Raw genomic sequence first — 25,512 nt, 5'->3', positions numbered from 1 at the left:
CAATAGGAGCTGCATTTAACACTGGATTTTCATAAAATTTGGTCAGAATGGTTGCCTTTAAGAAATCTAGGTCAAGTTCGAATGTGGGTAGTCTTGGATCAAAAACTAGGTCACTAGGTCAAATCAAAGAAAAACATTGAGTATGCGATAGAGGCTGTATTTTTCAATTGATCTTCATGAAATTTGGTCAGAATGAAAGCCTTGATGAAATCTAGGTCAAATTCGAAAAAGGGTCATCTGGGGTCAAAAACTAGGTCACTAGGTCAAATCAAAGAAAATACTTATTTATACTCAAGATGTTTTGCTCCAATTTTAACGATAATTGGTCAGAATATTTTTTCCATAAAATCACTAATTCAAACATGTTACCACTGTTATGGTGTGTTATGGTGTGTTTCTCAGGTGAGCGACCTAGGGCCATCTTGGCCCTCTTGTTCAAAAGTAAAGTTTATATTACACTGAGGTATATTAACGCACTTTGAAAACGCGTCAGTGGGTAGGTTGTTTTTTACCAACAAAGCAAAGCATTCTTTATATTATAAAACATCATTAGCTCGTCTGATTTTCTAAAAAAGCTACAGCTTTGAAACTTTGCACACTTGTTAACCATCATTATGGGACTGTGTAGGCCAACAACCAAATCTTATTCTTATTTGCATTTTGTTAGAATTATGGCCCTCCTATTCTTAGAAATTTTGAGTTTCTTTGTTAATTTTTTTGTTAAGGTCCGCCTTTTCTAAAAAGCTATAAGAACTACAGCTTGGAAACGTTGCACACTTGTTTATCATTATGAGGGAACTATGTAAATCAAGAACTATAACCCTAACCTGCATTTTGTCAGAATTTTGGCCTTTTGGTACTTAGAAAATTTCATTTTATTGGCTGAACTTATTGTTTTGGTGACCTTTTCTCAAAAAACTATAAGAGCTACAGCTTTGAAACTTTGCACCTTTCACCATCATTAGGGGACAATGTAGATTAAGAACCATAACTCAGAATTGTCAGAATTATGGCCCGTTTGGTACTTTGAACTCTTTTCTTACATATTGTCCAACAATTGCAGACGAGCGATGGCATCCGTAGGCTGTGCTCTTGTTTTAAATGTTGCCATGACGGCATTAACTTGAATTACTGGTGTATTACAATACAAGTAATGATTTTGCTTTGAAATTTCTGGGAAAAAAACATTTTAAGTTAGAAAAATGAACTTTATTATTTAAGAAGTCGTTTCCATTAGAAAAGGGGCAGTCTCCATAAGAAAAATCCCCATAATTCTGCAATGTCTATTCATTAACAAGTATTCACAATAAATGGGTTTTGTCTCTCTTCTTGTATCATTTCCGCAAAGATGGTAGATGCAAAATGTGTAAGATTCTACAAAGTGCGTATGAAGTGGCATGTTTTTGTAAAGGTATGCTGCAGAATCAAATGTCCTACATCATGTCAGTATGTGTTTATAGTGTACACATTATACCCCTTTACGTTTAGTTCAGCTGATATAAAAACATTGAAATTCACCTATTTGTTATGTAAGGCAGGACAAGTATGGAATTACCCCACCCACACTTAAGACATAATTCTCTCAAAACTAAAGCTCCGATTGGCTAACTACTTATGAGATGTAAGGCCCATTCATAAGGCTAACTGTTAGCAAAAGTATATCAAAATCTGTTTGTACCAGGAAAACAGCCTTATGGAGACTGCCCCTTCATCAAACAAATGCAGTCACTGCTGAAGATGCCGGCTGCTCAACCAGGAGGCCGTGGTTTGAACTCCACTGGGTGTGCGACCCTTCCTTCTCATATAGCACCAGTTCTAGTTCTTCCAGAACGCGGACTCGAGAGTGATTTAAAGCCTCAAGCTTTCATCACAATCGAGCTGAAATAAAATAGCATAAACTAAAACAAGTCCACACAGTCGGTGGAAAGGTTTTTTCTCTTCAGCCTGTGGAATAATGTTTCTTATTTCAGTTGTTCTATAGCTTGACATAACGTATAGCAAATAACTATACAGTCCAAAATCGCATCCATCTATTTGTATGTTAATTATTCATTATTGATAGCGCAAAACATACACAAAAGCTTTGTTGTAGCGATATAAGGGCATTGACTTCTAAAGTTTCTCTGTGTGTTTTGTAGACACCAATGCGGATAAGATTTCAATATCAAGCGTGATTCATTTGTTGCGTTGCATTGTCACGCAGGTGAAATATCAGTGGTGGAATTCTTTGAGTAATTAGTTGATATTTATATAAAAGACTGTTCCACATGTCAACGACAAACCCGAAACGAAAAGGAAACAACTTCAGTTTAACTTAAGCGGACTAGGTTATTTATAACGCCGAAACTCAAACAAAAATGCGGTTTCGGCTCAGTTTCGTTTTGGAAAATGTGAAACTACAACTGGCAATATTCTTTAACAAATAATGTAACATTTTTATGATATTTTCTTGAACAAAAATGAATTCATGGCGCCTGCACATCTTGTCTTTTTTCCCGTTACTAAAATATAGTGTTAGTGTAACTGGAGCGCTTTCTTAAATTGTGTATGTATTTGGGAAAATATATATTTAGTTGAAATAAATGATTAATATCTGCTATCATTATAATAAAACTACCCTGCCACGAAACATTTCTTTTTTTTTCTTTTAGGTTTGTTTGCTTTGGAAAAGTTTAGCAGATCCTTTATGCTAATACGAGCGTCCGTGGTCATTCTTTGTCAGTAATTTAAGGATAACAAATCGGTACATTGCATTGATACAATGCATGTTTACTGACCCTGTAAATCTTTTAAACGTGATATAACTAACTTGTATCACCTTTTCAGAGCGAGATCCCAGTCCTCCTGTATGATAGTGATGAGGACGACCAAGGGTACCCGCAGCCACGCCCATTTACCGACAATGCCGAAAGACGCTTCCCCAACTTCCGCCGGTATGAGGGCGAGCATGATAACATAAGGATAAATTATCGCAATCCTGCTCACAAAAGGAGGGGGTGTTCCAACGGAGCGCTTGTAAGATTTTTCAGGAATGGAGATGCTCATCACAAAGGGCTGTCTCTAACAGTCAACAAAGACTTCAAAACCTTTGAAACATTATTGTTTTATCTCAGTGATCATATCCCCACACCTACCGGCATTCATCATATATTCAAGTGGCCTGAGGGTGACGAAATAAAGAGCGTAACTGAATTTCAAAACAGATGTGTTTACATAGTATCCAGTACTAAAGAAATGAAGCGTAAGGTAAATGGGGTCGAAATGAAATACGGACAGTCTCGTGAGGGATTTTGGTCAAACAAAAAAATGTCGGCGGGCCGAATGCGTAAACATGAAGCTCAACTTTACAAAAAGCCGAAGGATCACGTGCAGTCACCTATCAGGAACTTGCCAGTGGTCGTTACTATAATTAACAATTTATCACGTGACAAACGAGAAAAAATAATACTGAATCCACAAACTAAACAAGCATTTGAAGACTGGCTTGAAGATATTTCGAACCCAACCATGCCTGTAATGACTTTATTCTCGGACAGTACACCATACCCACAGGTATTGTATCTTTTTACATTGTTTTGTTATGAAAGCTAAATTTCTTAGGTTCAAATCGTGGACATATAGTCATGACAGTCTGAACAGTATCCGCTTGAGACTTTGGTATTCTGTGGTAATTCTGAGAAAAAAAAAATCTGTCACGGCAGTAGTATTGCCGAAGTAGCATAGGAGATAATAATTGCATTGAAATTTCTGATTGTCGTTAGGGGTCCGATACCTTAACTTTTATTATTGTGTACAATAGGGTGATATATTTGTACATATACATTTACAAAAGCACAGTGTTAATCGGAATCGTGAAGGTACAAATATTAGAAAATGGTAAATATTTTTTTTTTATTCTGTGTTTAGTTTTCATGTAAAAACGAAATAAACAAGACAGACGGACACGATTCCATAATAATCATATACTCAAGGTTATCGAAAATAACTGGTACTGAAAGAGAATTATAGCAAGGGCTAAATGACGTTGCTTTTCATACGGTTTCTTTAATCTTTAATGACATCTTTCGTTTACTAGTATATAAAAGGTAGAAATTCGTATGAAATGTAGGACATATTGCATGCAATAAAAAAGGAATAATCCGCCATACTACTAGATATTGCTCACGTGACTTCACCATCATTTCTGAAGTAAAATAATGCTTTGTTTTGTATCGAGTTTGCAGAAATATTCATGAATAAGTAATAATTTCGGCGATACAATTTTGTTAACATTAACGAATGAACAATTACTGCACTTAACTACGTCATAGTTTCAATATATGTGATAGAATAGCAAGCATGTAGATAGCAAGGTCTGTAAAGTACCCGATATATAGATATGATACATCAGCCTTTGCAAGCAGAAGTTGATATAACGTTTTACTTTGACAATACATACAATAAAGTTGTAAATGTACTTAAAATTTTGTCAAACGTCAGTACACGCTTATAATGTTAAGATGCAGCATTCCTCACTATCTTAGTTATGAAATATAAATTATACATTTTCTGTAGATAAAGAGCTTTTCGCAACTTTTCCGAGAACATCAAGCGAACAGTAACTTTATAGCATGCGGTGACGAGTTAAAGCCCTTGGAGCTGATGAAGAAACGGCAGGCATCGAGCAGCAACTCCAGCACTGACTCTATCGGTGATTCAAAATACAGGAAGAAAAAGTTACAGAAACAACAAGACATGGGTATGTATTCGAACTGAAGTACATGAAGTACATGTGCGATGGGACAACTCTTGAAAGCAATTAGATTATTCGAGAGTTGTTTTGATTTATATAATACAATAACAGTTATGGCATAAAACAGATTCTGCGAATTTTTAATGTGTTCAGTAAATGACAAAAACATGCTGCTAGATATATACGTTTTTTCCATTGTCAATAAAGTGGGTGGGGTAATTATGTCAATATGTGAAAATGAAAGAGAATTGTTAGTGACATTTATGCTTATATAATACTGGCATCACCTTGTATTCATATTAACCTGTAACACTCGAAATCCCTATAACATTAAGTGAGATATTATATGTTTTATAAAGTACCACCATTTTTCTAATTTTACAAAATTTAAGAAATGCTTAAGCAGTGGGTGAAGAAAATGCCCTATAAATTTAAAACGAGTTCGGTGACCTATGTTTTTTCTTCTCTTGTTTGTCTTGGAAACAAATGTTCTTCAAGCTCTCAGAGTATGAAAAAATTCTTTACGTTAGAAAAAATTCGCTCCTTCATCCTTAATTTTATATTTCTACCAACGCTAGATGATAGACAACTTCCTTGATAATATACCGTCAATGCTAGATAGCGTATAAATGAAGCATTCTGAATGAAAAAAAAAAACAGATCACAAACAGCCTTCTCAAAAATATGAAAGCTAACAGATGCAGCTTTTGATCTGGATATTCTTATATTATTTATATTTCTAAATTTTTACAACTGCTACAAGATTAGAATTATATTCTGTTTGCTAATGTCCTTTAACTAAATGGATGTGTTTTACTGGATTTCGCGATAAGACTTGGAGACGACATCAGATATTCAGATAACATGATTCTAGCAAATTATACTTTAATTTAAAATGGAGATAAATTATCTGTTATTTGGCTATTGAATTGAGTGGCTGGGCTTTTGACGTCATGTATGAAATCGATAAACCCATCATATAAACAATGCATTATTGAACATGCTCGACATGGCTGATTTGGCGTATGCAAATTTGCGTTGTTTCACTTTGTACTTATGTTTCATTTTGTTCTGGTTTACTGGCGAAGGAAAGGAGTGAATATTGTGAGAGTTTCTGTTATATTGCATCAATTAGTGGGATTGAATTTAGAAAAAAAAATAAAATTAAAATTTTCAAATTAATGAACGTGCAGTTCTCACTTTGGTTAAAACGGGAATTTGTCGACAATTTTAAAAAGATATAATTAGGAAGAGGCCTCTGTAAAACGTAAGCAGGAGGGAAGCAAATATTTAAATTGGACAGTAAATGTTGTAGAGAGATTTTAAAGCAACAGCAGCCATGTGGTCGTAATGACGTCAATGTTCTTTCTTCCGTATATGAACACTGGTAAACTGTTGAACAATTGTTTTGTAGATCCAAATGAAATGTACTGCTTATATGTGTATCTTTAGTTAATAGATCACATGTAATTGTATTTAACATAATTTTCGTATTTAAAACATTTTTCATATAAGCACCATATTTGGTTATTTGGAAGGAATAATGACGTCAGTTCTGCCAAAATGACTGTCGTTTCAAGATATAGATATTATTTAGATGGTTGTTTTTTCTGCGAATGTTATGGATCTCTTGCTAGTTTTTATATACTGGTTTTTTTTAAAAAGGTAAATTGTTTCAAAGAAGATCAGTGTTAATTTTCTTATAAATATAATTTTACTAAAATAAACGAAAATGTTTTTAGAAGGCTAAACTATGAAAACAAAATCTCACAAATGTGACAGGACCATTAACATACTTCTGTAAAAGTGAAACAACAATTCCTATGGATAGCTTCTTCGCTAGTATTTTGTTTTTGCATTTTTTTTTTATTGGGGATGGGGGAAGGGGGTTGGCGGCTGCGAATTAAATGTCACACGAAAATATGGAATATCTGTTGTATTTGCATATACTTTCAAATCTGTCTATAAAGACCACTCTCTGGAGGGCCAAAATGTGGTCTTTATTGGGAAGTGGTTTTTATTCACAGGTTAAAATACAGTGTAAATGTTAAAATGGGAAACAAAACATGTGGTCTTTAGAGCCCGGTGGTCTCTGTTCAGAGGTGGTCTTTAACACAAGTTTGACTGTAATTGTAGGTCAGATACACGAAAACGGTCGACCAGAATCCCCCACGTCTACTGCAATGTCGCGCTACGATATGGGACCACGATATAGCCAGCGCGGAAGGATGAAGGACAGTCGACAGAGTATTAAAGACACTGTCCTAGAAAAAGGGGTGGAGTTGGAAGTGGATGGTGTCTTTAAAGGTCAGTTTGTACGTTTGAAAACTATGTTGCATTTCGGCTGTTTTAATCTGATGCGCTGCCAAAGGATATTCTTACAGTTAAGAGAACTGACCTTAACCTTAGGCAGCGTTTAATAAATTTATACATATGCCCTCCAAATGCATTGGAGACAAGTAGGAAATATCTTCAACATTATTTGCATATGCTATATGGTGTGACTTAAACAGTTAAAATCTTCTAAAAGGCATATCTTTATTTAGATTAATCGTGAAATAAAGGAGCATACCCGGTATATTCTGTTGAAAAAAAGTGTCAATTTCTCATGTCCGTTTCTCATTGTCTTCAGACTTAAGTTAAGGTCTCTGCGTTTTCACCGTATAGTTTGATTTGAATCGTATGTTTTGAGTAAACTGTGACAAGAATTTTGTCTATTCATTTATAGACTGGAAGCACATACTAAACGGCTTTCGTGTTTTTAAATGTTTGATCTGTTTCGTTCATACATGTACAATTTTTGTTTTCAGAATTTTTCCCGCCATCTTGCACTGACCCTAAAGATAATGGCTCCAAACCAGGCAGTATGCTCAACTGTGAATGGGTGTATCCTTTCCAGATTTCATTTTCAATTACGTCATGATTACAGTTACATATACTCGGCATAATTTAACTAGACCTGCCTCTGAAACTAAAAAAATATAATGTTGAGCAAAGGCTGTGAAGCGATTCTACATTCAAAGAGCTGTTTTAGCTCGACTTTTCGAAGAAAAAGTAGAGCTATTGCACTCTCCCCGGTGTCGGCGTCGGCGTCGGCGTCGCCGTTGGTTAAAGTTTTTGATAAAGTCAAATATATCTGTTACTATCAAAGCTATTGACTTGAAACATAAAATACTTATTTACTATCAAAGTCTACACAAGGAGAAACAATCCTCATAACTCTGATTTGATTTTTGACAGAATTATGCCCCATTTTAACTTAGAATTTTGGTGTGTTTTTTTATCAAGTCAAATATCTCTGTTACTATCAGAGCTATTGACTTGAAACTTAAAATAGTTATTTACTATCGAAGTCTACACCAGGAGAAACAATCCCCGTAACTTTGATTGAATTTTGACAGAATTATGCCCCCTTTTAACTTAGATTTTTTTGTTAAAGTTTTTGATAAAGTCAAATATCTCTGTTACTATCAGAGCTATTGACTTGAAACTTAAAATAGTTATTTACTATTAAAGTCTACACCAGAAAAACAATCCCCATTACTCTGATTTGAATTTTGACAGAGTTATGTTCCTTTTTAACCTAGATATTTTTTTACTGGCAAAGCTCTAATTCAGAGTCAAGCACTGAAACTAGTCGAGCGCGCTGTCTTACGGACAGCTCTTGTTTGAATAGCTCATAGTAAATCTAAATGGAACTAGTTCTTCCTGTCCGCACATGCAAATTAAACGTTAGAGCAAAATTAGGTCCTAGTCTCGTTCAAAGGTCCTCGTTTGGTAAAGAGGCCCTAGGTTGGTTAGAAGGTCCAAGGTTCATTTGGAGGTCATTATTTACCCTTCGTTTTTGGAAAACATTTTAATTTTAGTAAGGCATTCAGAATCCTTTAATAGATTAACCGACTGGCATATATAAACAAAATACTCCTCAGAAACGGCGTTACTTATACAACACACACATTCTTTTAATAGCGCCTCAGAAACGACGTTACTTATACAACACATACATTCTTTTAATAGCGCTGTCATCTTTACTGCATAAAATATTAATGACTGCCCGAATTATGTAACACCTTGCATTGACAAGATTCTCTTATCCCCATACCGACGATGGAAAAGGCGCTGACTTCGAATAACTTTCCCCTATCCGCATTGGGTTCCAAACCTCACTTGGGTGTAAAATTACTTCCTGTGGAGAATTCAAGGGAAGCTGGTGATTCTACACTGGTGCCTACTTGTGCCTGACAAAATGCTTAAAGGAGCACGTGAGATCTTCCTCCAATATCAGATTCTTGAATGGCCTCATACAACTTATGTGTCGATGTGATTTTAATCCTTCCCCCTCTCCCCTCTCCTGTCTCCCACCACATCCCACTACAAAAATTGTTAAATGGCGGTAAATGAAAAATCTCTGTACTCATATGGGAAAACGTGATCAAAGAAAAGTTAATTACTTATGTAGATAAATGAAGCTCGTGCCTAATAAATTAACAATTTTCCCAGTTGCCCTTATGAGCATACTTTGAGGCTTATAGTTGCCCTCTCGGGCATGATATTCCAATATCAATCAACTGAATAGTTCTAGTTGAATTGTTAATGTTTTATGTTGATGGTAAAGATTTAAATATTATTACCATAAGGTTGTCAAGTTCACAAAAAAAGTATCGCTTCATTTAGATTATTGATAAATTCTCGAACTTCTGATAAGTTGTTTTCTTGTAGCTAGATGCATTGAAATTCATTCGTAGTAATGCCAGATATGTTGACCTTACGGTCTGGTTATAAATAATCAGAAAGCTCTCTATGATATTTTTTTTCAAAAAATTGTTCTAAACGTCTTTCAAATAACTATCGATATACAGTCTAGACTGTCTAAGAGACCCCCTTCCCTATCCCTGAAATGAAAAAAAATTTGTTTTAAACGGTGTTTCATCCTGTATAGCAATTTTCAAAATCAGTGACCCGACAATTTTCCGTACTTTTGCCGCTTTTCTGTTTTAAACGTCTTTCGAGTCAGTCCCACTGGCACCAGAACAGAAAGAATATGCCTCCGTACATGCTATACCCTACCCCTAGGTATTATATAAGAACCATGGTCATGATCGGGAAAATACACTAATCCATTTCAATCGCGCATTTCTCTCCAAAAACGTGCAGTTCGGTAAATGTGTACTATGGATATTGAACTAGTGGTAATTTATCTTCCATTGTGTACCGCTCACACTTCTTGAGTATTCCTTGCTTAGAGAAACGATGCGTAGTCTATAGTTTCATCAACGTTACAGAAAATTTTTTGATGAACTTCCCTGTTAAAGTTCCGGTCCAGAGGAATAAGGTCAGTAATTCGGTCGAAAATGTGCTTCCGTGGTGAAAGAAGTCCATAATAAACAGATCCTAATTATCTCCTTTTTTGCGCAAATTCATGTAGAACGTGTGCTTTAATCACCATTTTTCACTACTAGAATACATTCTGCATGAAATGAGACAGTTTTCATGTTCATACACCCCACATGGCAAGTTTTGCAGATCGAAACCGGAAGTAGGTGTTTACTGCGCGGACGAAAGCAAATATGCGCCATTTTTAGGGTAGCAGACCACAACTGACTGGCATTCCTTCTCCTGGACCGCCGAGACGCTCACGTCGTGGAGAGGGAACATATGTCGCTAACTAGGTCAACATGTATATTGTCATGTATATTGTCACATAGCCTAGTTAGCGACACATGACTGACATCGGCGGTAGTGGCCCTAAAGAGAGTACAATAGCCGAAGATAGATCACCTCGTCGAGCTTCTACTGTCGACTACACATCCTGTTGCCAGGGCACTTGGATTCGTTACCATCGTTCTCCATCTTCGACGGTTGCCGGCTTTTATCTTGTTTTTAACCGGGCTGATGATGTTCATGACTACATGGTACACGGGCGTGTTCATCGGGCTTTTTTACCTACTACTACCGGCAGGTGTGGAAGAATAGAATAAATGGCTGGTATGTAAGGGAGCTTGATAGGCTGGACTGATCATAATAGGATTGACCTACGGGAGAGTAGAAGCCTGGCGTTCCGGCTGGCGGCGACGATGAGCAGGCTGCATGGACAACGGGATAGGTGCGGCGAGGTGGCATGTCATCGGTCACCACGTTTTATCACCATGAGGGCGGCGTCAAGGCGAAATTTAGCAACCAGAAGGCGTAGTACACCACCACTTAAGTTAGAAGACGGAACTGGAGTCAACATAATCGTGTCATCAAAAGTCGGTTAAACCACAGTTAATGCCGTGAGATGACCCAAGAACTAACAACATTAGAAGATAACAACTTTAGAAGACGGACTACTAGACTATCAACCTTAGACGAAAACTTTGACTACTCAACTTTAGACATAAACTTAGATGACCACCCAACTTTAGAAGATAATAACAATAGAGAATGCTCGCCCATATGGGTATACCCGGTGGCGAGGGTAAATAAACGGACTACTACTACTGACTGGCATTTCACTAGGAACTACATAACCCCCTATTTTCTTTTCATTTTTTCGTTAATTTGTGATAGAACTATCATGAAAAATAGGTGTAGGAAAAAGTGATGTTCTCTAAAGATACGTAAAGACGACCTGAAGTTGTCGGTTTTTATATGAAACAAAGGAGGATTTGAATTACTGACCTTTAACCTAGATTACAAAACTATTCTGATTGGTTGATGTAAAAATGTAGGTCAGTCTTCGTTTAACTACACGTGTTCGCTAAAATGTGTATATGCAGCATAAACGTGCAATGTGCGTAAAATAAACAAAACATATGTATACCTATGTACGACTTCAAATTCAAAATCATTTCTAAGATGAATTCCATTCATCATTTTGAGCTTTGTTGTATAGCTGTGAATATTTTGCATTCTGTTTTGGTTTGTTTACATTCCGCCTAACATGTGCACATTGCTGTGACCTCTAGACCGGATGTTCATTAGGGAAGTTCACGCAAGTTTTTTCTGTAACGTTGACGAAAGCATAAAATATGTGGAGTATCTCTGCAATATGAAATAGTGAGACAATGTGACTGGTGCACGATGGAAGATAGATTACCGCTTGTTAAATATGCTTGGTACCCATTCATCGAACTGCGCGTTTTATGTGAGAAATGTACGATTGAAATGGGTTAAAGCATTTTCCCCTTCATGACCATGGTTCTAATATAATACCTAAGGGTAGGATATAACATCATACGGAGGCATTTTCTTTCTGTTCTGGTGCCAGTGGTCAGTCCCTTTATATTAATATCTTTGAGAAGATCCCTTTGTTGATGGTATGTAAAATATATTCTTAGTAAAACTTCACTGTATTATACGTATCTTTGGGAGTCTTATTCGTAATAAGTCACGGCTAATATACCCAGGGAAACTGCAGAACAAAATACAAACGAAACTTTTCTTAGCTTTTCCGTAATAAGTCACGGCTAATATACCCAGGGAAACTGCAGAACAAAATACAAACGAAACTTTTCTTAGCTTTTCCGTAATAAGTCACGGTTGGTATACCCAGGGAAACTGCAGAACAAAATACAAACGACACTTTTCTTAGCTTTTCCGTAATAAGTCACGGTTGGTATACCCAGGGAAACTGCAGAACAAAATACAAACGACACTTTTCTTAGCTTTTCCGTAATAAGTCACGGCTAATATACCCAGGGAAACTGCAGAACAAAATACAAACGAAACTTTTCTTAGCTTTTCCGTAATAAGTCACGGTTGGTATACCCAGGGAAACTGCAGAACAAAATACAAACGACACTTTTCTTAGCTTTTCCGTAATAAGTCACGGTTGGTATACCCAGGGAAACTGCAGAACAAAATACAAACGAAACTTTTCTTAGCTTTTTCGTAATAAGTCACGGTTGGTATACCCAGGGAAACTGCAGAACAAAATACAAACGAAACTTTTATTACCTTTTTCGTAATAAATCACGGCTGGTATACTCAGGGAAACTGCAGAACAAAATACAAACGAAAACTTTTCTTAGCGTTGTCATAGATACGGGTTTCGCGGACGTGATACCCGTCACAACCTGATGGTGTTGCCTCAGACTGAAGAGCTGGTTTACTATGTGGCTTCTATTGTTGTTCTGTATGACAAGGATAACGATACACAACGACATTACATCCAACATAATGAAGAAATAACATGGTATGTTTAGTACTGAACACATGCATAACATAACATGACAAGTTGCAGATATAGAATGTAAAACAGGGCAAGTGTAGTACAACGTATATTATGATGTATTTGAGAATCAGTAGTTAAAACGAAGACATAACATGGTAAGTTGAGTACAGAATATAACGAAGAAATATCTTTTGAGAATTATATATTACGAAAAGCATAACATGGTAAGTATTAGATATAACGAAGAAAAAACGTGGTCAGATGAGTGTCAAATATAACAAAGAAAAAAAAAACGTGGTAAGCTGAGTGCCATGAATAACGAAGAAATAACGTGGTAAGACAAGTTTCAAATACAACGAAAAAATTACATTTTTGTACATGGTAAGCTTAGTATCAAATATAACGAAGGAAAATGTGGTGAGATGAGTTTCAAATATAACGAAGAAATAACGTGGTGAGCTGAGTATCAAATATAACGAAGAAAAAACGTGATGAGATGAGAATCAAATATAACGAAGAAAAAATGTGGTAAGCTGAGTATCAAATATAACGAAGAAATAATGTGGTAAGCTGAGTATCAAATATAACGAAGAAAAAATATGGTGAGCTGAGTATCAAATATAACGAAGAAAAAATGTGGTAAGCTGAGTATCAAATATAACGAAGAAATAATGTGGTAAGCTGAGTATCAAATATAACGAAGAAAAAATATGGTGAGCTGAGTATCAAATATAACGAAGAAAAAATATGGTAAGCTGAGTATCAAATATAACGAAGAATGAATAAAATCATGACGTAATATCCTTTTATTGCAGTATGACGATACATCCAAGTCAGTGCTTGGTTGCAACAGGACAGATGCACGGCAAGCAATCGGAGCATGCGGTAATTAATATTCATAATAGATATCGTATACAAAAACTAGAAACTGTATTACTTGCCTATGTTCTACTACAATATTTTTTATCCATTGTACGTAACATTTTGTTTTGTTTCAAGAAAAGAGGTCAAAACTGTTGTTTAAAATAAACTGTACAGCTTGCTGCCAAGTGCGATGGCCGACAGCTGCCTTCGAATCGGGAGCTCTTTCAGTATCTGTGTGGCAACAAAGGCCGGACAGAACACTTACGTTCTAAACATCGTATTATTTTTATTTTACTAGTCACACATACGGATATGGGACGGAGTTTCACTGAGCACACACTCTGTGATTGGGCTCGGTGTGTTTCATGGTGGGGTAGTGTCTATAGGATTTTCCCAGGATGTAAGTAGCCCTTGAGTATTGTGTTCAAATATTGACGAAGCTGAGTGTCCAGTGGTAACACTGTTTGACTAGAAAACCAGGGGTCGTGAGTTCGAGCCCCCGCTTCTCCAATTAAAAATTACTAACTTTGGGATAAGAGTTTCTTGTATGGATGCTTTACACCTGGCACGCTAAAGAACCAGGAAAGTTTCTTGAATTGGAGTGTCTTCTGTATCTTGCACTATCCTTCCACTAAGATTACTAACACTCTTCTGGAGGAGTCGCCCATATGGTTTACCGGCGGCGACTATAAATAAACTTATATACAAACAAAAATAAAGAAGAGCTTATTTTTAAGGGATGCTCTGACTTAATATATAAATATGTATACACTCGCTTTTATATTGGTAAATTATGTTTGTATACATGATTCGAGTAAATGGAAGATGTGGCTTTTTGAATTTTGACACATTAGAAAGCCGTAGCAATATATTTCAAAAAGTGGCGTATAAGTATATGAGCCGCACCATGAGAAAACCAACATAGTGCGTTTGCGACCAGCATGGATTCAGACCAGGTCTGGATCCATGCTGGTCGCAAACGCATTATGTTGGTTTTCTCATGGTGCGGCTCATATGTGGATACAATTCTTGTATTATAGTTTTCTCGTGAGATTATTAAGAAAGAATGTTAACAGAATGTAAATTATGCGTTTTATCACGAAAAGTTATCAGTCAAAAGTAAAAAAGGCCAACGTCACTAAGCAGTTACCGTTAAACAATACCATTTAAATGAGCGATCCAATCTTTACAGATGGTTGAATTAAATCAAATATGTATATAACAATCCGTTATTTCAGCGAAAAACTAATTGTACATGAAATATTCATTTTCTGTCCGTATAAAGCACGTCCCCAAGGGATAAACCCGCCGATATCTAAATTTGATATTGCGTCCAAAATTAACGTTGGCCTGAGTATGTTCTGTACTTTCAAGTTATTTAAGCTTTATATTTTAAGAAAGCATAATGTGAGCCACGCCATGAGAAAATTAACATAGTGCGATTGCGACCAGCCTGGATCCAGACCAGCCGCGCAGTCTGGTCAGGATCCAGGCTGTTCGCTAACGGTTTCTCTAATTACTATAGGCTTTGAAAGCGAACAGCATTGATCCTGACCAGACTGCGCGGATGCGCAGGCTTGTCTGGGTCCATGCTGGCCGCAAATGCACTATGTTGGTTTTCTCATGGCGCGGCTCATGTTATAATCATTCTCTAAATATCTAAACTTTTAACCATAACATATACATAGATCTGTCTATATACATTTTCTGTGTTTCTCACTTCTACTTATTACTATACAGTAATGTCGATGAAAATATGGACATTGTAAATACGCTTAAGTCACTCTTATCTTTTTTCAGATAAAACAATAAATTTCGGCGAAACTTGAGAATTTATTTTTTACAAGTGTCTGCAAATGCAATGTAATCATTCGTTACTAACGCAGATATTACAAAAGTCCCTGATATCATTCGACCAAGCACTCTGACCTGTTGTGGGCGGGGTGTATGTTCTTCGTGGCAATTTGATAAAAGACATTGTGTCTGACATCATTCGTCCTCCACCTCTAATTCATGTGGGGAAGTTGGCAGTTACTTGCGGAGAACAGGTTTGTACTGGTACAGAATCCAGGACCATCGGTTATGTTAACTGCCCGCCGTTACATAACTGAAATACTGTTGTAAAATGGCGTTAAACTCCAAACAAACAAACAAACAAACTGACTTGTTTTATTTGACAAGTTATTTGCACCCATATATCATATCCCGCTAGCTCTGTATGTGCAGGAATTAATGGCTGTGAAGAGATTTTATATAAAATCTTTTTCGAGTTTGCCGTTTAAATTATAACCGTATGAATAAAGAACATTGTGGCAACGTTAAATGTCGCAACGCCGCCAAATGTGGCAGCGTTAAATGTCGCAACGCCGCTAAATGTCGCAACCACCGTTAAATGTCGCAAGGTTGACGTTAAATGTCGCAACCACCGCTAAATGTCGCAAAATCGTCTGCCGCTAAATGTCACACCTTTAACGTTAAATGTCGCAAAAACTTGCCCACCGTTATATGTCGCAACACCAACGCTAAATGTCGCACAGCAAAATAAGGTAAGTTAAACAGTCTTTACAACTTAGAGATAAGACTGGGTAATGCATGCTTGATATGGGAAGGGCTGAATTGACCTTTCACTCTAATCTGAACGTTTGCTTTTCAGTGGTTCCGCACCATACATGCCTTAAATATTTCATATCTAAAGGTTTGAGCACTAACATGGTACTCGCCACAGTACTAGATTTATTTCAGGTCTGAACTATGTAATTCTATGGAGTCCTGTTTAGCTCATGAGACATTAAGCTCGAGCTCCGTATTGTCGCGCGTTGTATCGCATGTCTTTAGTCGACCTGAATTTCGTTACAAAACAGGCCGGGGGCCAGAAATTGTTGATGGAAGATGGGGGCGGGGGCACCAGTTTAAAACAAAAACCTCACCGGCGACGTGCGGTAGGCATGGGGTTCCTCTGTCCGTATTTGTGGGGAAGTTTTTTATATACAGGTATAAAATGTTGGCCTGTGGTGCATTTTTGTCTATTTTTAGGTACGTTCTAGAGGGTCACTCCCCTTATTTTAGGTGGTTAGGGTCTTTTCCCATTGACAATTTTGAAATACAAGTATGGAATGCTGGACTTTTATTGCATTTTTTGTTCAAAATTTCGGCGTATGGGAGGGGTTATCCCTGTCATTTTCCAGGGCTCAGGGTCTCTCCCCGGGAAAGTTTGAAAAACAGGTATAAAATGGTTGCCTCTGGTGCATTTGTTTCTTAATTTAAAGGTACTGGATGGGTACTCACCCCCCCCCCCCCCCCGCACCCCCCATTCCCATTTTAAGGGGTCAAGGGTTCTTCCCCCTGGGGAATTTTAAAATATAAGTATAAAATGTTCGCGTCTGGGGCGTTTTGGGTCTACATTTTGAGAATATATTATTTCCAAAATAGTTGGGTGCAATGAGTATAAGTCACTAGTAAGCCAACAAGGGTGGGGTTTGGGGTGGGGGGGGGGAATCGGCTCAGGCAGCAATCCAGGCCTGTTACACAACAGGATGTTCAACTACGCGACACGAAGACTGTGTTTTGTACCAGTTGTAGAAAACGAAGATATTCTATTAATCAGCCATGGGTTCTGTTTCTTTGTTTGGAGGTTTACATTTTAAGTCGTAAGGTAACTATCAAGCTTCAATGGCGGGGTAAGATCCTATGTGACCCTCTGTACATTCTTTCAGGTAAAGCGGGAATTTTGATATTATTTTACTTTTAGTCTCTTAAAATTGTTTGGTTTAGTCTCATTCCCCTCATTATCATATTTTTCCGCCTACCCACACATAACCCCATCTCTCTCCCCCCCCCCCCCCCCCCCTTCAAAATGTAAATATTTATATTTTCTATTAATTGTCTTGGTGCTGTGTGTTTGTCTCTTAGATTTCTGTGTCGTTATTCACCCCGTTCCCCACCCATACCCAACCCCCACAAACATAGTTACAACACTATTACCAAATCGTATTTAGTTAGAAGAAACCTCAGAATATGTCTGTCCTAAAACACTGGCCCTATTACAAAATAATTTCACAAATATTTTTCTTGCGTGACTGTTCAAGCAAGGTGTGGAACTCAGGTGAGGATCTAGGGGTAACAAGGCCCTCTTGTTGCTATACGTAATAGCACTTATCATTAAGATAATTATTTGTATTACATAAACCTGTTATTTTTTCTTCCCTCAAAAAAGTAAATATACACAAGGAATTGATAGTCATAGTGTCAAACAGGAAGTGCGACATTTAGCGTTGGTTTTGCGACATATAACGGCGGGCAAATTTTTGCGACATTTAACGTTAAATGTGCGACATTTAGCGGCAGACGATTTTGCGACATTTAACGTCAACCTTGCGACATTTAACGGTGGTTGCGACATTTAGCGGCGTTGCGACATTTAACGTTACCACAAACATTGTTTAAAATCTTTACTGGAAATCATCAGAGGGGCGCTAAAGCTTTCTGCAACAATCGCGCATGTATACGTTTACGTTAACTATTATATCATATGCAGTACTCATACGTAAAAATAGTTTTTTATTACATTGAAGGCCTTCAGAGCATATCGATTAAAAATTTACTGAAAACATGATCAGAGTCAAATCAAAATTTAATTTCCAGGTGCGAAATTTTATCTTTTCATCAGTTTTGCGTTACAAAAGACATTAATTCTGCATGCACCAAACAGAAAACTGTACTAATGATGTTTCCCACAACATCAATAATTGAAATGATATTACGTCTGTCCCTTTAGAGGTAAAACAGCACAAAGCATAATGCATATACCTTCAAAAACATGCATTCCACTTCAGGAATCAAAACATTGTACTTAAATAAGTGTATAGTGGACGCAACTTGACCCGATGGTTGACCTTTGTATTATAATACATAATAAGGGACAACCTATTATTGAAAAGGAGTGTACGTAAAACACGAGCTGCATGAGAAAGTGGAAATATAAATTTGTGTAATTATAAATTAGTGTATTGGAAAGTTTTAACTGATCAAATATAAGTAAACGTACTTTGATCGTGCACTGTATACAAACTTATTCCATAAAAGTATACATGGCTACCCTAATTACCCTTTATTTCTACAATGAAATAATGGATATGAATAATCAGCTGAAGGTCAACCATCGCGGTCAAGTTGCGACTACTATACATCCAGGGATAACCGCCCTGTGATCAAACATTTTACTGCTTTTAAATGTTAAAATTATTCACTGTTTGCGCGTGTCGCATCATAGACTTTTTAATAGCCGCCATAATAGTAAGTGCATGCCCTTATTTTTGCAATGAGAATTATCATCAGACATTTGTTGAACGGTTCCGTAGAGTAGCTATAGGGAACAATGAATAGAGTGTTATTTATAATTACACCTTATCGCCACTATGATTAGTTTTGTTTTTTACGTTTAATGATTTGAAAGTCGTTTCCAAAAATGTATGTAAAGGAGGCTTACATACAATGAAATTTTTATAAGATAAAAAATCCTGGAAGTTTTAGATAAAGGTTTTTGTCAACCATAAACAAATATTTGTACATAATGAGTGCAGGGCCACCGTGGTTAAAATCTGGGCGTTGAATTCTTCATGTGAGGAAGCCATCCGTCCGGCTTACGGAAGGTCGGTGGTTCTATCCAGCTGCCCGCTCGTGATGAAATAATGTTTGAAGGGGCATATTGAGTCTTCCTCCACTATCAAAGTTGGAAAGTCGCCATATGACCTATAATTGTGCCGGTGCGACGTTTAATCCGACAACAAACAAAACATGTTGAGTGTAGTCTAAATCCATATTAAAGTTGATATTTGTAAAAACTGAAACAGCATGTGCAGGCTCCAATGTTTACAATTTTATTGTTTCATAATTGTTTCTGATCTAATAAACAATTATTTTTAACTTCTTTATCTTAGAAATCTGGTATCTACATGTGCGCGCTTGATGGAAGCGAAAAACACATGCTGAGCGTTTGGGACTGGGACTCAGGAAATGTTGTGGCACGGACTATGGTACGGAAAGGCTAAATTATGATTATTTTGAAGTGAAAACTCTTATGCATATATAAAGCTGTCACCATCGCTCTTAATTTACATTTTATCTATCATTTATTTATTTAAAAAAAAACATTCACACTTTAAAAGGTCATAAGCTGGGAAACTGTCGAGTAACATTCGTTCATATGTTGTAGTTTTTTAATTTAATTTAATTGTATTTATTTTTTTTTTTTTTTTTGCAAGTTATAGAATGAACAAACTAAATTTAATGTACATGAACGTAAGATGTATGTTTTATATGTAAAAATACCTAACAATTTCGTATACAGTTTTACCTGACAATGCCATGAATGTGCCTTGTGATCATATTTGCATACTCATATTATTAAACAGGCCGTTGACGAATTAGAAAATATTGAGGTAGGCAAATAAATGCTAGCAAAAACGTTATTACTAACAAGTGTGATAACTTTAAAGGTAGCTTTTTGAAAAAAAAGGGAGATGCTGTTATGGTTTAGATGGTTTTTTTTTTGGGGGGGGGGGGGGGGGAGGGGGGGGAGTGAGTGGGATTTAAGAAAAGGTGAAAGGCACTAGTGTTTTGGTGTTAGACTGGAACATGTAATATAAAATTTGTATAGGATGGAATAAATGTAAAAGGTTAGCATTTTTGTTCTTATCGGGAATGTACATTGTGGGATTCGTATAGAAGGGACAGAAGGGGTATGGTAAGGTTGTTTTTTTGTTGGTTCATCGGGAATGTACAATGTGGGATTTGGCTAGAAGGGACAGAAGGGGTATGGTAAGGTTTTTTTTTTGTTCATCGGGAATGTACAATGTGGGATTTGGATAGAAGGGACAGAAGGGGTATGGTAAGGTTTTGGTTCATCGGGAATGTACAATGTGGGATTTGGATAGAAGGGACAGAAGGGGTATGGTAAAGGTTTTTGTGTTCGTCGGGAATAAAGATTATAGGTAGGAGTGGTGTGGCTACTCATGTATTATTTCACGTGAACATGCATAATCATGTGACTTGGGTTCGGAATTAAAAGAAAATAAGAGGTATAAGCAGATTTTTGTGTATATCTTGAACATTCATAGAAGAAATAGACTGTTGTGTTTTGTTTAGTGTTTTAGTTATTTATGGGGAATTTAAATAGACGAGAAAGTAGAGTGCTATTGGAAAGGGAAATTCGATGCTGTTGTAGCAACCTAGGAATGTAGAATTTCTAATAAAATCGTCATTGATGATATAGTTTTGAAAATAGAAGTAATTTTATTTGTATTTAAAATCTTGGTTTAATTTGTTGTGAGCTAGAATTACTAAACGTATTTACTCCGTTTTTTCTTTACAATTCTCTCTGTGAACAGAAGGTAAATTGCATGACACATTGTGTTTACGTGTGGCTATCATTCTATTCTATATCTGTTTATCACTTTGACATCATTGAAAAATGTCATTTTTTCTCACTATGACATCATTGAAGAAATTTAATGTCGGTTTTACTTCATTGAAAAATGTCATTTTTTCACACTTTGACATAATTCAAAAATATCAATTTATTCTTATTGTTTTGACATTCCGCAGCCTGAATAACAATATAGAAGTACGGGAGAGTCGGCTGTATTTTAGAAATGGTACTTTTATCATGTTCTCACACTGGAGTCTCTTTCCAAAATTTGGAAATTGTGTACATTGTAGGCAAAAACTTACACAACAAAATTGATGGTGTTTTAGGGAAGATAATTTTAGTATGAATTCTCTTTTTAAAATATGAAAATCTATAGATGTGCACGTGTAAAAACTGAGACAACTTAATATCAGCAATAGTATTTTCGCACTTTTTATCTGATGATTTTTGTGATATATTAATGTTTAATTAACTGATAGATGTTCCGTCTTGCATTAAGCATATGAAGTCAAGTGATGAGTGATTAAAGTAATGTAGAATTAAGCGTAATTAAGCAGTTAAATTATTTAAGGTAGTGGGCCACTAATGACAATCGGGATTTTCCGTTTGGGTACGTGTTTCGGCTCTTTCCGGTTGATATGACTAAGCACTTTTTTGGTAATGACCGAAGGATGCCGAAACAGCGCACGAGATTACGAAAATGGACGAAAATTGCCGATTGATATAACCAGTCCACTACTTTAAAGTGTAATCATGCGCAATAAAAGGATAAGTGGTGGAAATAGTTATTTAAACATTAGAATTGTTTCTTGTAGGCCTTAGACTATATTGCCAGGGAAACGGTAGGAGTTCCATGCATGAAAGATAGATTTTACCCACATTAGATACTATGTATTCTTATTTCTGAAACGAGCTTTGTTTTTGTGGCCTTGATATGACAACGAATAAATAAGGGTTCAATAGTGAAGCTGTCATGCATTCTGAGTTTATTATTGTTTATTATTAATTTTGTTGTATTTGTAAGTGCAATTTACTCACGTGTCTTTGAATGAACGTCACGTTAATTCACATTTATGTTTGATTCACATATATGTTTGAATGTTAGAAACGTTGGTTTTAATATATTTAAACATGACGACAAAAAGGTTACACGCATGTGGAATTCTACGCGGCCTATTTATAACCGATATTCTAATATGAAAACACCATGCACATTTTGTTTAAAAAACACGGCAATATCGTGGTCACTTCAGTTTACTATTTGGCGCCATATAGGCGCCGTACAGACGCCCAGATAGGGTGCTACCAAACCTGATATACTATTTATATCATAATAATTTAATTAATATGAAAGACCCTGAAAAGATTACGGGAACAGAATAACACACGTTTACGCGCTCCTTAATTATTCCCATGGTTGTGTTACCCCAGCTATTTAACACATTTTAACACGGTCACGCGCTGACGTCACGTCAGCCCACAATATTGGGCGTCATATATATGTGCCATAAAAAATTGTTTCCTTGTCACATAAAAGAAATATTAGAATTGGAATGATATGTAGAAGCGCCGTGTTTTATTATATTTTACACTGCGTGTAATAATTCACTGGGGAAAGTTATTCCGCAGGCGTATAACCACTCCTTTCCAGCTCCACACTAAATAATAAAGCACGACAACCATAATAAAAGGATATCAGGACATTCGGTCGCGGCAGATACAATAAGGTCATCCTTGAAGTAAAAGGTCACAAAATGACACTCAGTGGTAACACAAACCAGGGCTCGTGTTTTCGAGCCTCAGCTCAACCACCTAAAATTATACTAACATTGAAATAAAAAAAAATCCCGTGTATGGTTGTTTTACACCTAGCAAGTTACAGAACCAGGGAAACTTCCGTTTTCTGTATCTTGCACTTTCCTCTAACTAAGACTTCTAGCAGTCTGTTGAAAGAGTCGCCCACATAAGTTATCGGTCGCGACTATAAATAAGCCAACATTTGTTTGGACAGCGTATACTATTCTGCAAGTTTTGCTATAGTAGCTTACCAGATATGTACGAGTTCTGCCGGGAAGTTACTGCTTGACATTATGGGCTTTATATAAATAATGAGTGCATATTTCTCGTGCAAAAGTAATAATCAATTTTATTGCATATTGATATTCATTTTAACCAGGCTTTGTTCATAAGGCCGAGTAAACTTTTTATCGCTACGCCAGTCATCAGTGGCGTCACAGGCCTGAAGTAAAATTTACCTGTAAATATGGAAAATATTGACGGATGTTTTATTGCAACTTAACGGCGTTAAAATAAGTGCATGATTGTTTCAATACATTAATTCCACACGCGGTAAGTGCCTCATCAGCGTTTAACTGATTTTTTGGATTAGATTATTGTAACGGCTGAATGAACTATATCCGGTTGTTATCGTTCTTATGTTTTCTTTAAAAAAACAACATTAATTTAAAACATATTTTTCTAATTTTCATTTGTTTGTAAATATATGCCAGAGAAAAAAAAAAACAACATAAAAGCAAAAAGAAAAAAAAAAAGAAAAAAAGAAAAATAAAGGTGAGGAAAGTGAGGAGTTAGAAAAATCGTCAAGTATTTTATTTCTTACATAAAAATGTAGATCCTTTGGAAGCATAGATTGCAGGCAAGCTAAAAGAAATAGCAGAGTCTGTTCATTAGAGGTAAATGAAATATGCAGTACCTCCCACACCCTTTGGCACATTAAGACACGTATTATCATCGGGTGCTGTTAGTAATTACTTGTCATTCATTTTCATGTAAAACAAATTGATATTGTCATGTTTCACCGAGGTTTAGTTTATGTTTTCTTTTTGTATATGAAATGTTGTAACCTGTGGCTCTGTCATATTGTTAATGTTTTATCCACCCTGTCTCTAGCTAGCATTCCTTTTTTCCCCTTAACCGTCGAGAGAAGTGTAGGTCCTTTGTTGGATGTGTACTTGCTGCCATTCTGTATCACTTCTCGTGTCAGCCGACCTCATGAAGTCACGTCTTTACCCTTTAGTCTGCTGGTGGCAAGCGGCGATTCTGCCTTTGCGACCAGTGCAGACCAAGATCAGCGTGTACATCTCTCGGTCTACAATGTCCGCTTTTAATTCAGACAGTAAATTTTCAGTGAACACCCCTTTAAATAATAAATGGTGCTGTCCAAATTGAATGATAGACCAGTCCATTTTAGAATTTTAGCAGGGTAAAGGTTAAAATACGTTTTGGTATAGTTATAAAGATTACCTCATAGTTCCATTTTTTTGTCACCATGCTACTATTTCCGCTTATTATAATAAAATGATACAGAAATAATATAAAACATTTCTGTTTTTAAACTACACTAAATCAAAATGTATTTGAATGATAATAATATATTGAATTGCAAATGGATGCTGTTAAATCAAGGGAAGTAACAAATATTGTAAAAATTTATACGTTCAACTGTGCATTTTCTAGACCTCAACAGATGCAGTTCACAGTGCCTGTTTTTACCCGGACGGTCAAAACACTAGCATCTTGATCACATACGGAGCACGTCATATTTACTTCTGGAAAATATTCTATGACGTGGCACGTACGGAACAACCAAAGATCTTGAGAGACCGGAAAAGTGGAATTTTCGAGGTAAATAATTAAGATTGTATTTGCAAAGTTCACAATAAGATTTTATGGAATTTATGTAACACTTAAAAGTAATATTCTACTGGTTATATGTTTACTGAATTATTTCATTGATTCAAAATCGTTAATGTAAATGAAGATGGTTTATTCGTTTAACATTAACCCTTACCCTGCTAAATTTCTATAATGAACTTGTCCATCTTTCAATTTGGACAGTACCATTAACTGTTAAAAGGGGTGCTTACCAAAAATGTACTGAATGAATGGCGAACAGTGCAGACCATGATCAGACTGCACGGATGTGCAGGCTGATCTTGGTCTGCACTGGTCGCAATGGCAGAAACACTTGCCGCCAGCAGGCTAAGGGTTAAAACAACTTTGATCTGACAGTGACATGAGTAAAATGATGGACAAAATCGTCTGTTTCAAAAGTATAAGTCAAAACCTGTAAATGTTCAAATGTTAATCACTACATTCTTAGCATTATTCCAAAGTAATTTCCCTGATAATAGTCATTTAATGTATTTAAGGGAGAGAGTTTCTTTTAAGAAAGGCTTATTGCTTCCTACTCAATCATCTATGTTGAAATTTGTAACATTGTAACAATTACAATTATGAGAATAAGTATTGTTTAATCCGAAGAATTAAACTTAAATATTGTTCTTTTTCCCATCAATATTGATTTTAGTTAAG

General features: G+C 36.2%; 1 protein-coding gene across 4 annotated transcripts in view; it reads left to right on the top strand.

Annotated features, from left to right (window-relative positions):
- LOC123526739 (77 kDa echinoderm microtubule-associated protein-like) overlaps window positions 1-25,512 on the top strand; it is an 81,426-nt gene that overhangs the window by 31,993 nt on the left and 23,921 nt on the right. For all 4 annotated transcript variants that reach the window (XM_053523157.1, XM_053523156.1, XM_053523155.1 and 1 more), the window contains 9 exons: window positions 2,827-3,552; window positions 4,555-4,738; window positions 6,869-7,039; window positions 7,543-7,618; window positions 12,756-12,908; window positions 13,703-13,772; window positions 14,050-14,151; window positions 19,688-19,783; window positions 24,655-24,822. In XM_053523157.1, coding sequence (XP_053379132.1) covers window positions 2,827-3,552; window positions 4,555-4,738; window positions 6,869-7,039; window positions 7,543-7,618; window positions 12,756-12,908; window positions 13,703-13,772; window positions 14,050-14,151; window positions 19,688-19,783; window positions 24,655-24,822 — 1,746 coding nt within the window. The remainder of the gene's footprint in view (window positions 1-2,826; window positions 3,553-4,554; window positions 4,739-6,868; window positions 7,040-7,542; window positions 7,619-12,755; window positions 12,909-13,702; window positions 13,773-14,049; window positions 14,152-19,687; window positions 19,784-24,654; window positions 24,823-25,512) is intronic.

Source organism: Mercenaria mercenaria, chromosome 14, assembly GCF_021730395.1.
Source record: "Mercenaria mercenaria strain notata chromosome 14, MADL_Memer_1, whole genome shotgun sequence".
Classification (NCBI taxonomy): Eukaryota; Metazoa; Mollusca; class Bivalvia; order Venerida; family Veneridae; genus Mercenaria; species Mercenaria mercenaria.
The sequence above is the reverse complement of the archived record's forward strand: the minus strand, read 5'-3'. Positions and strand labels throughout refer to the sequence as shown.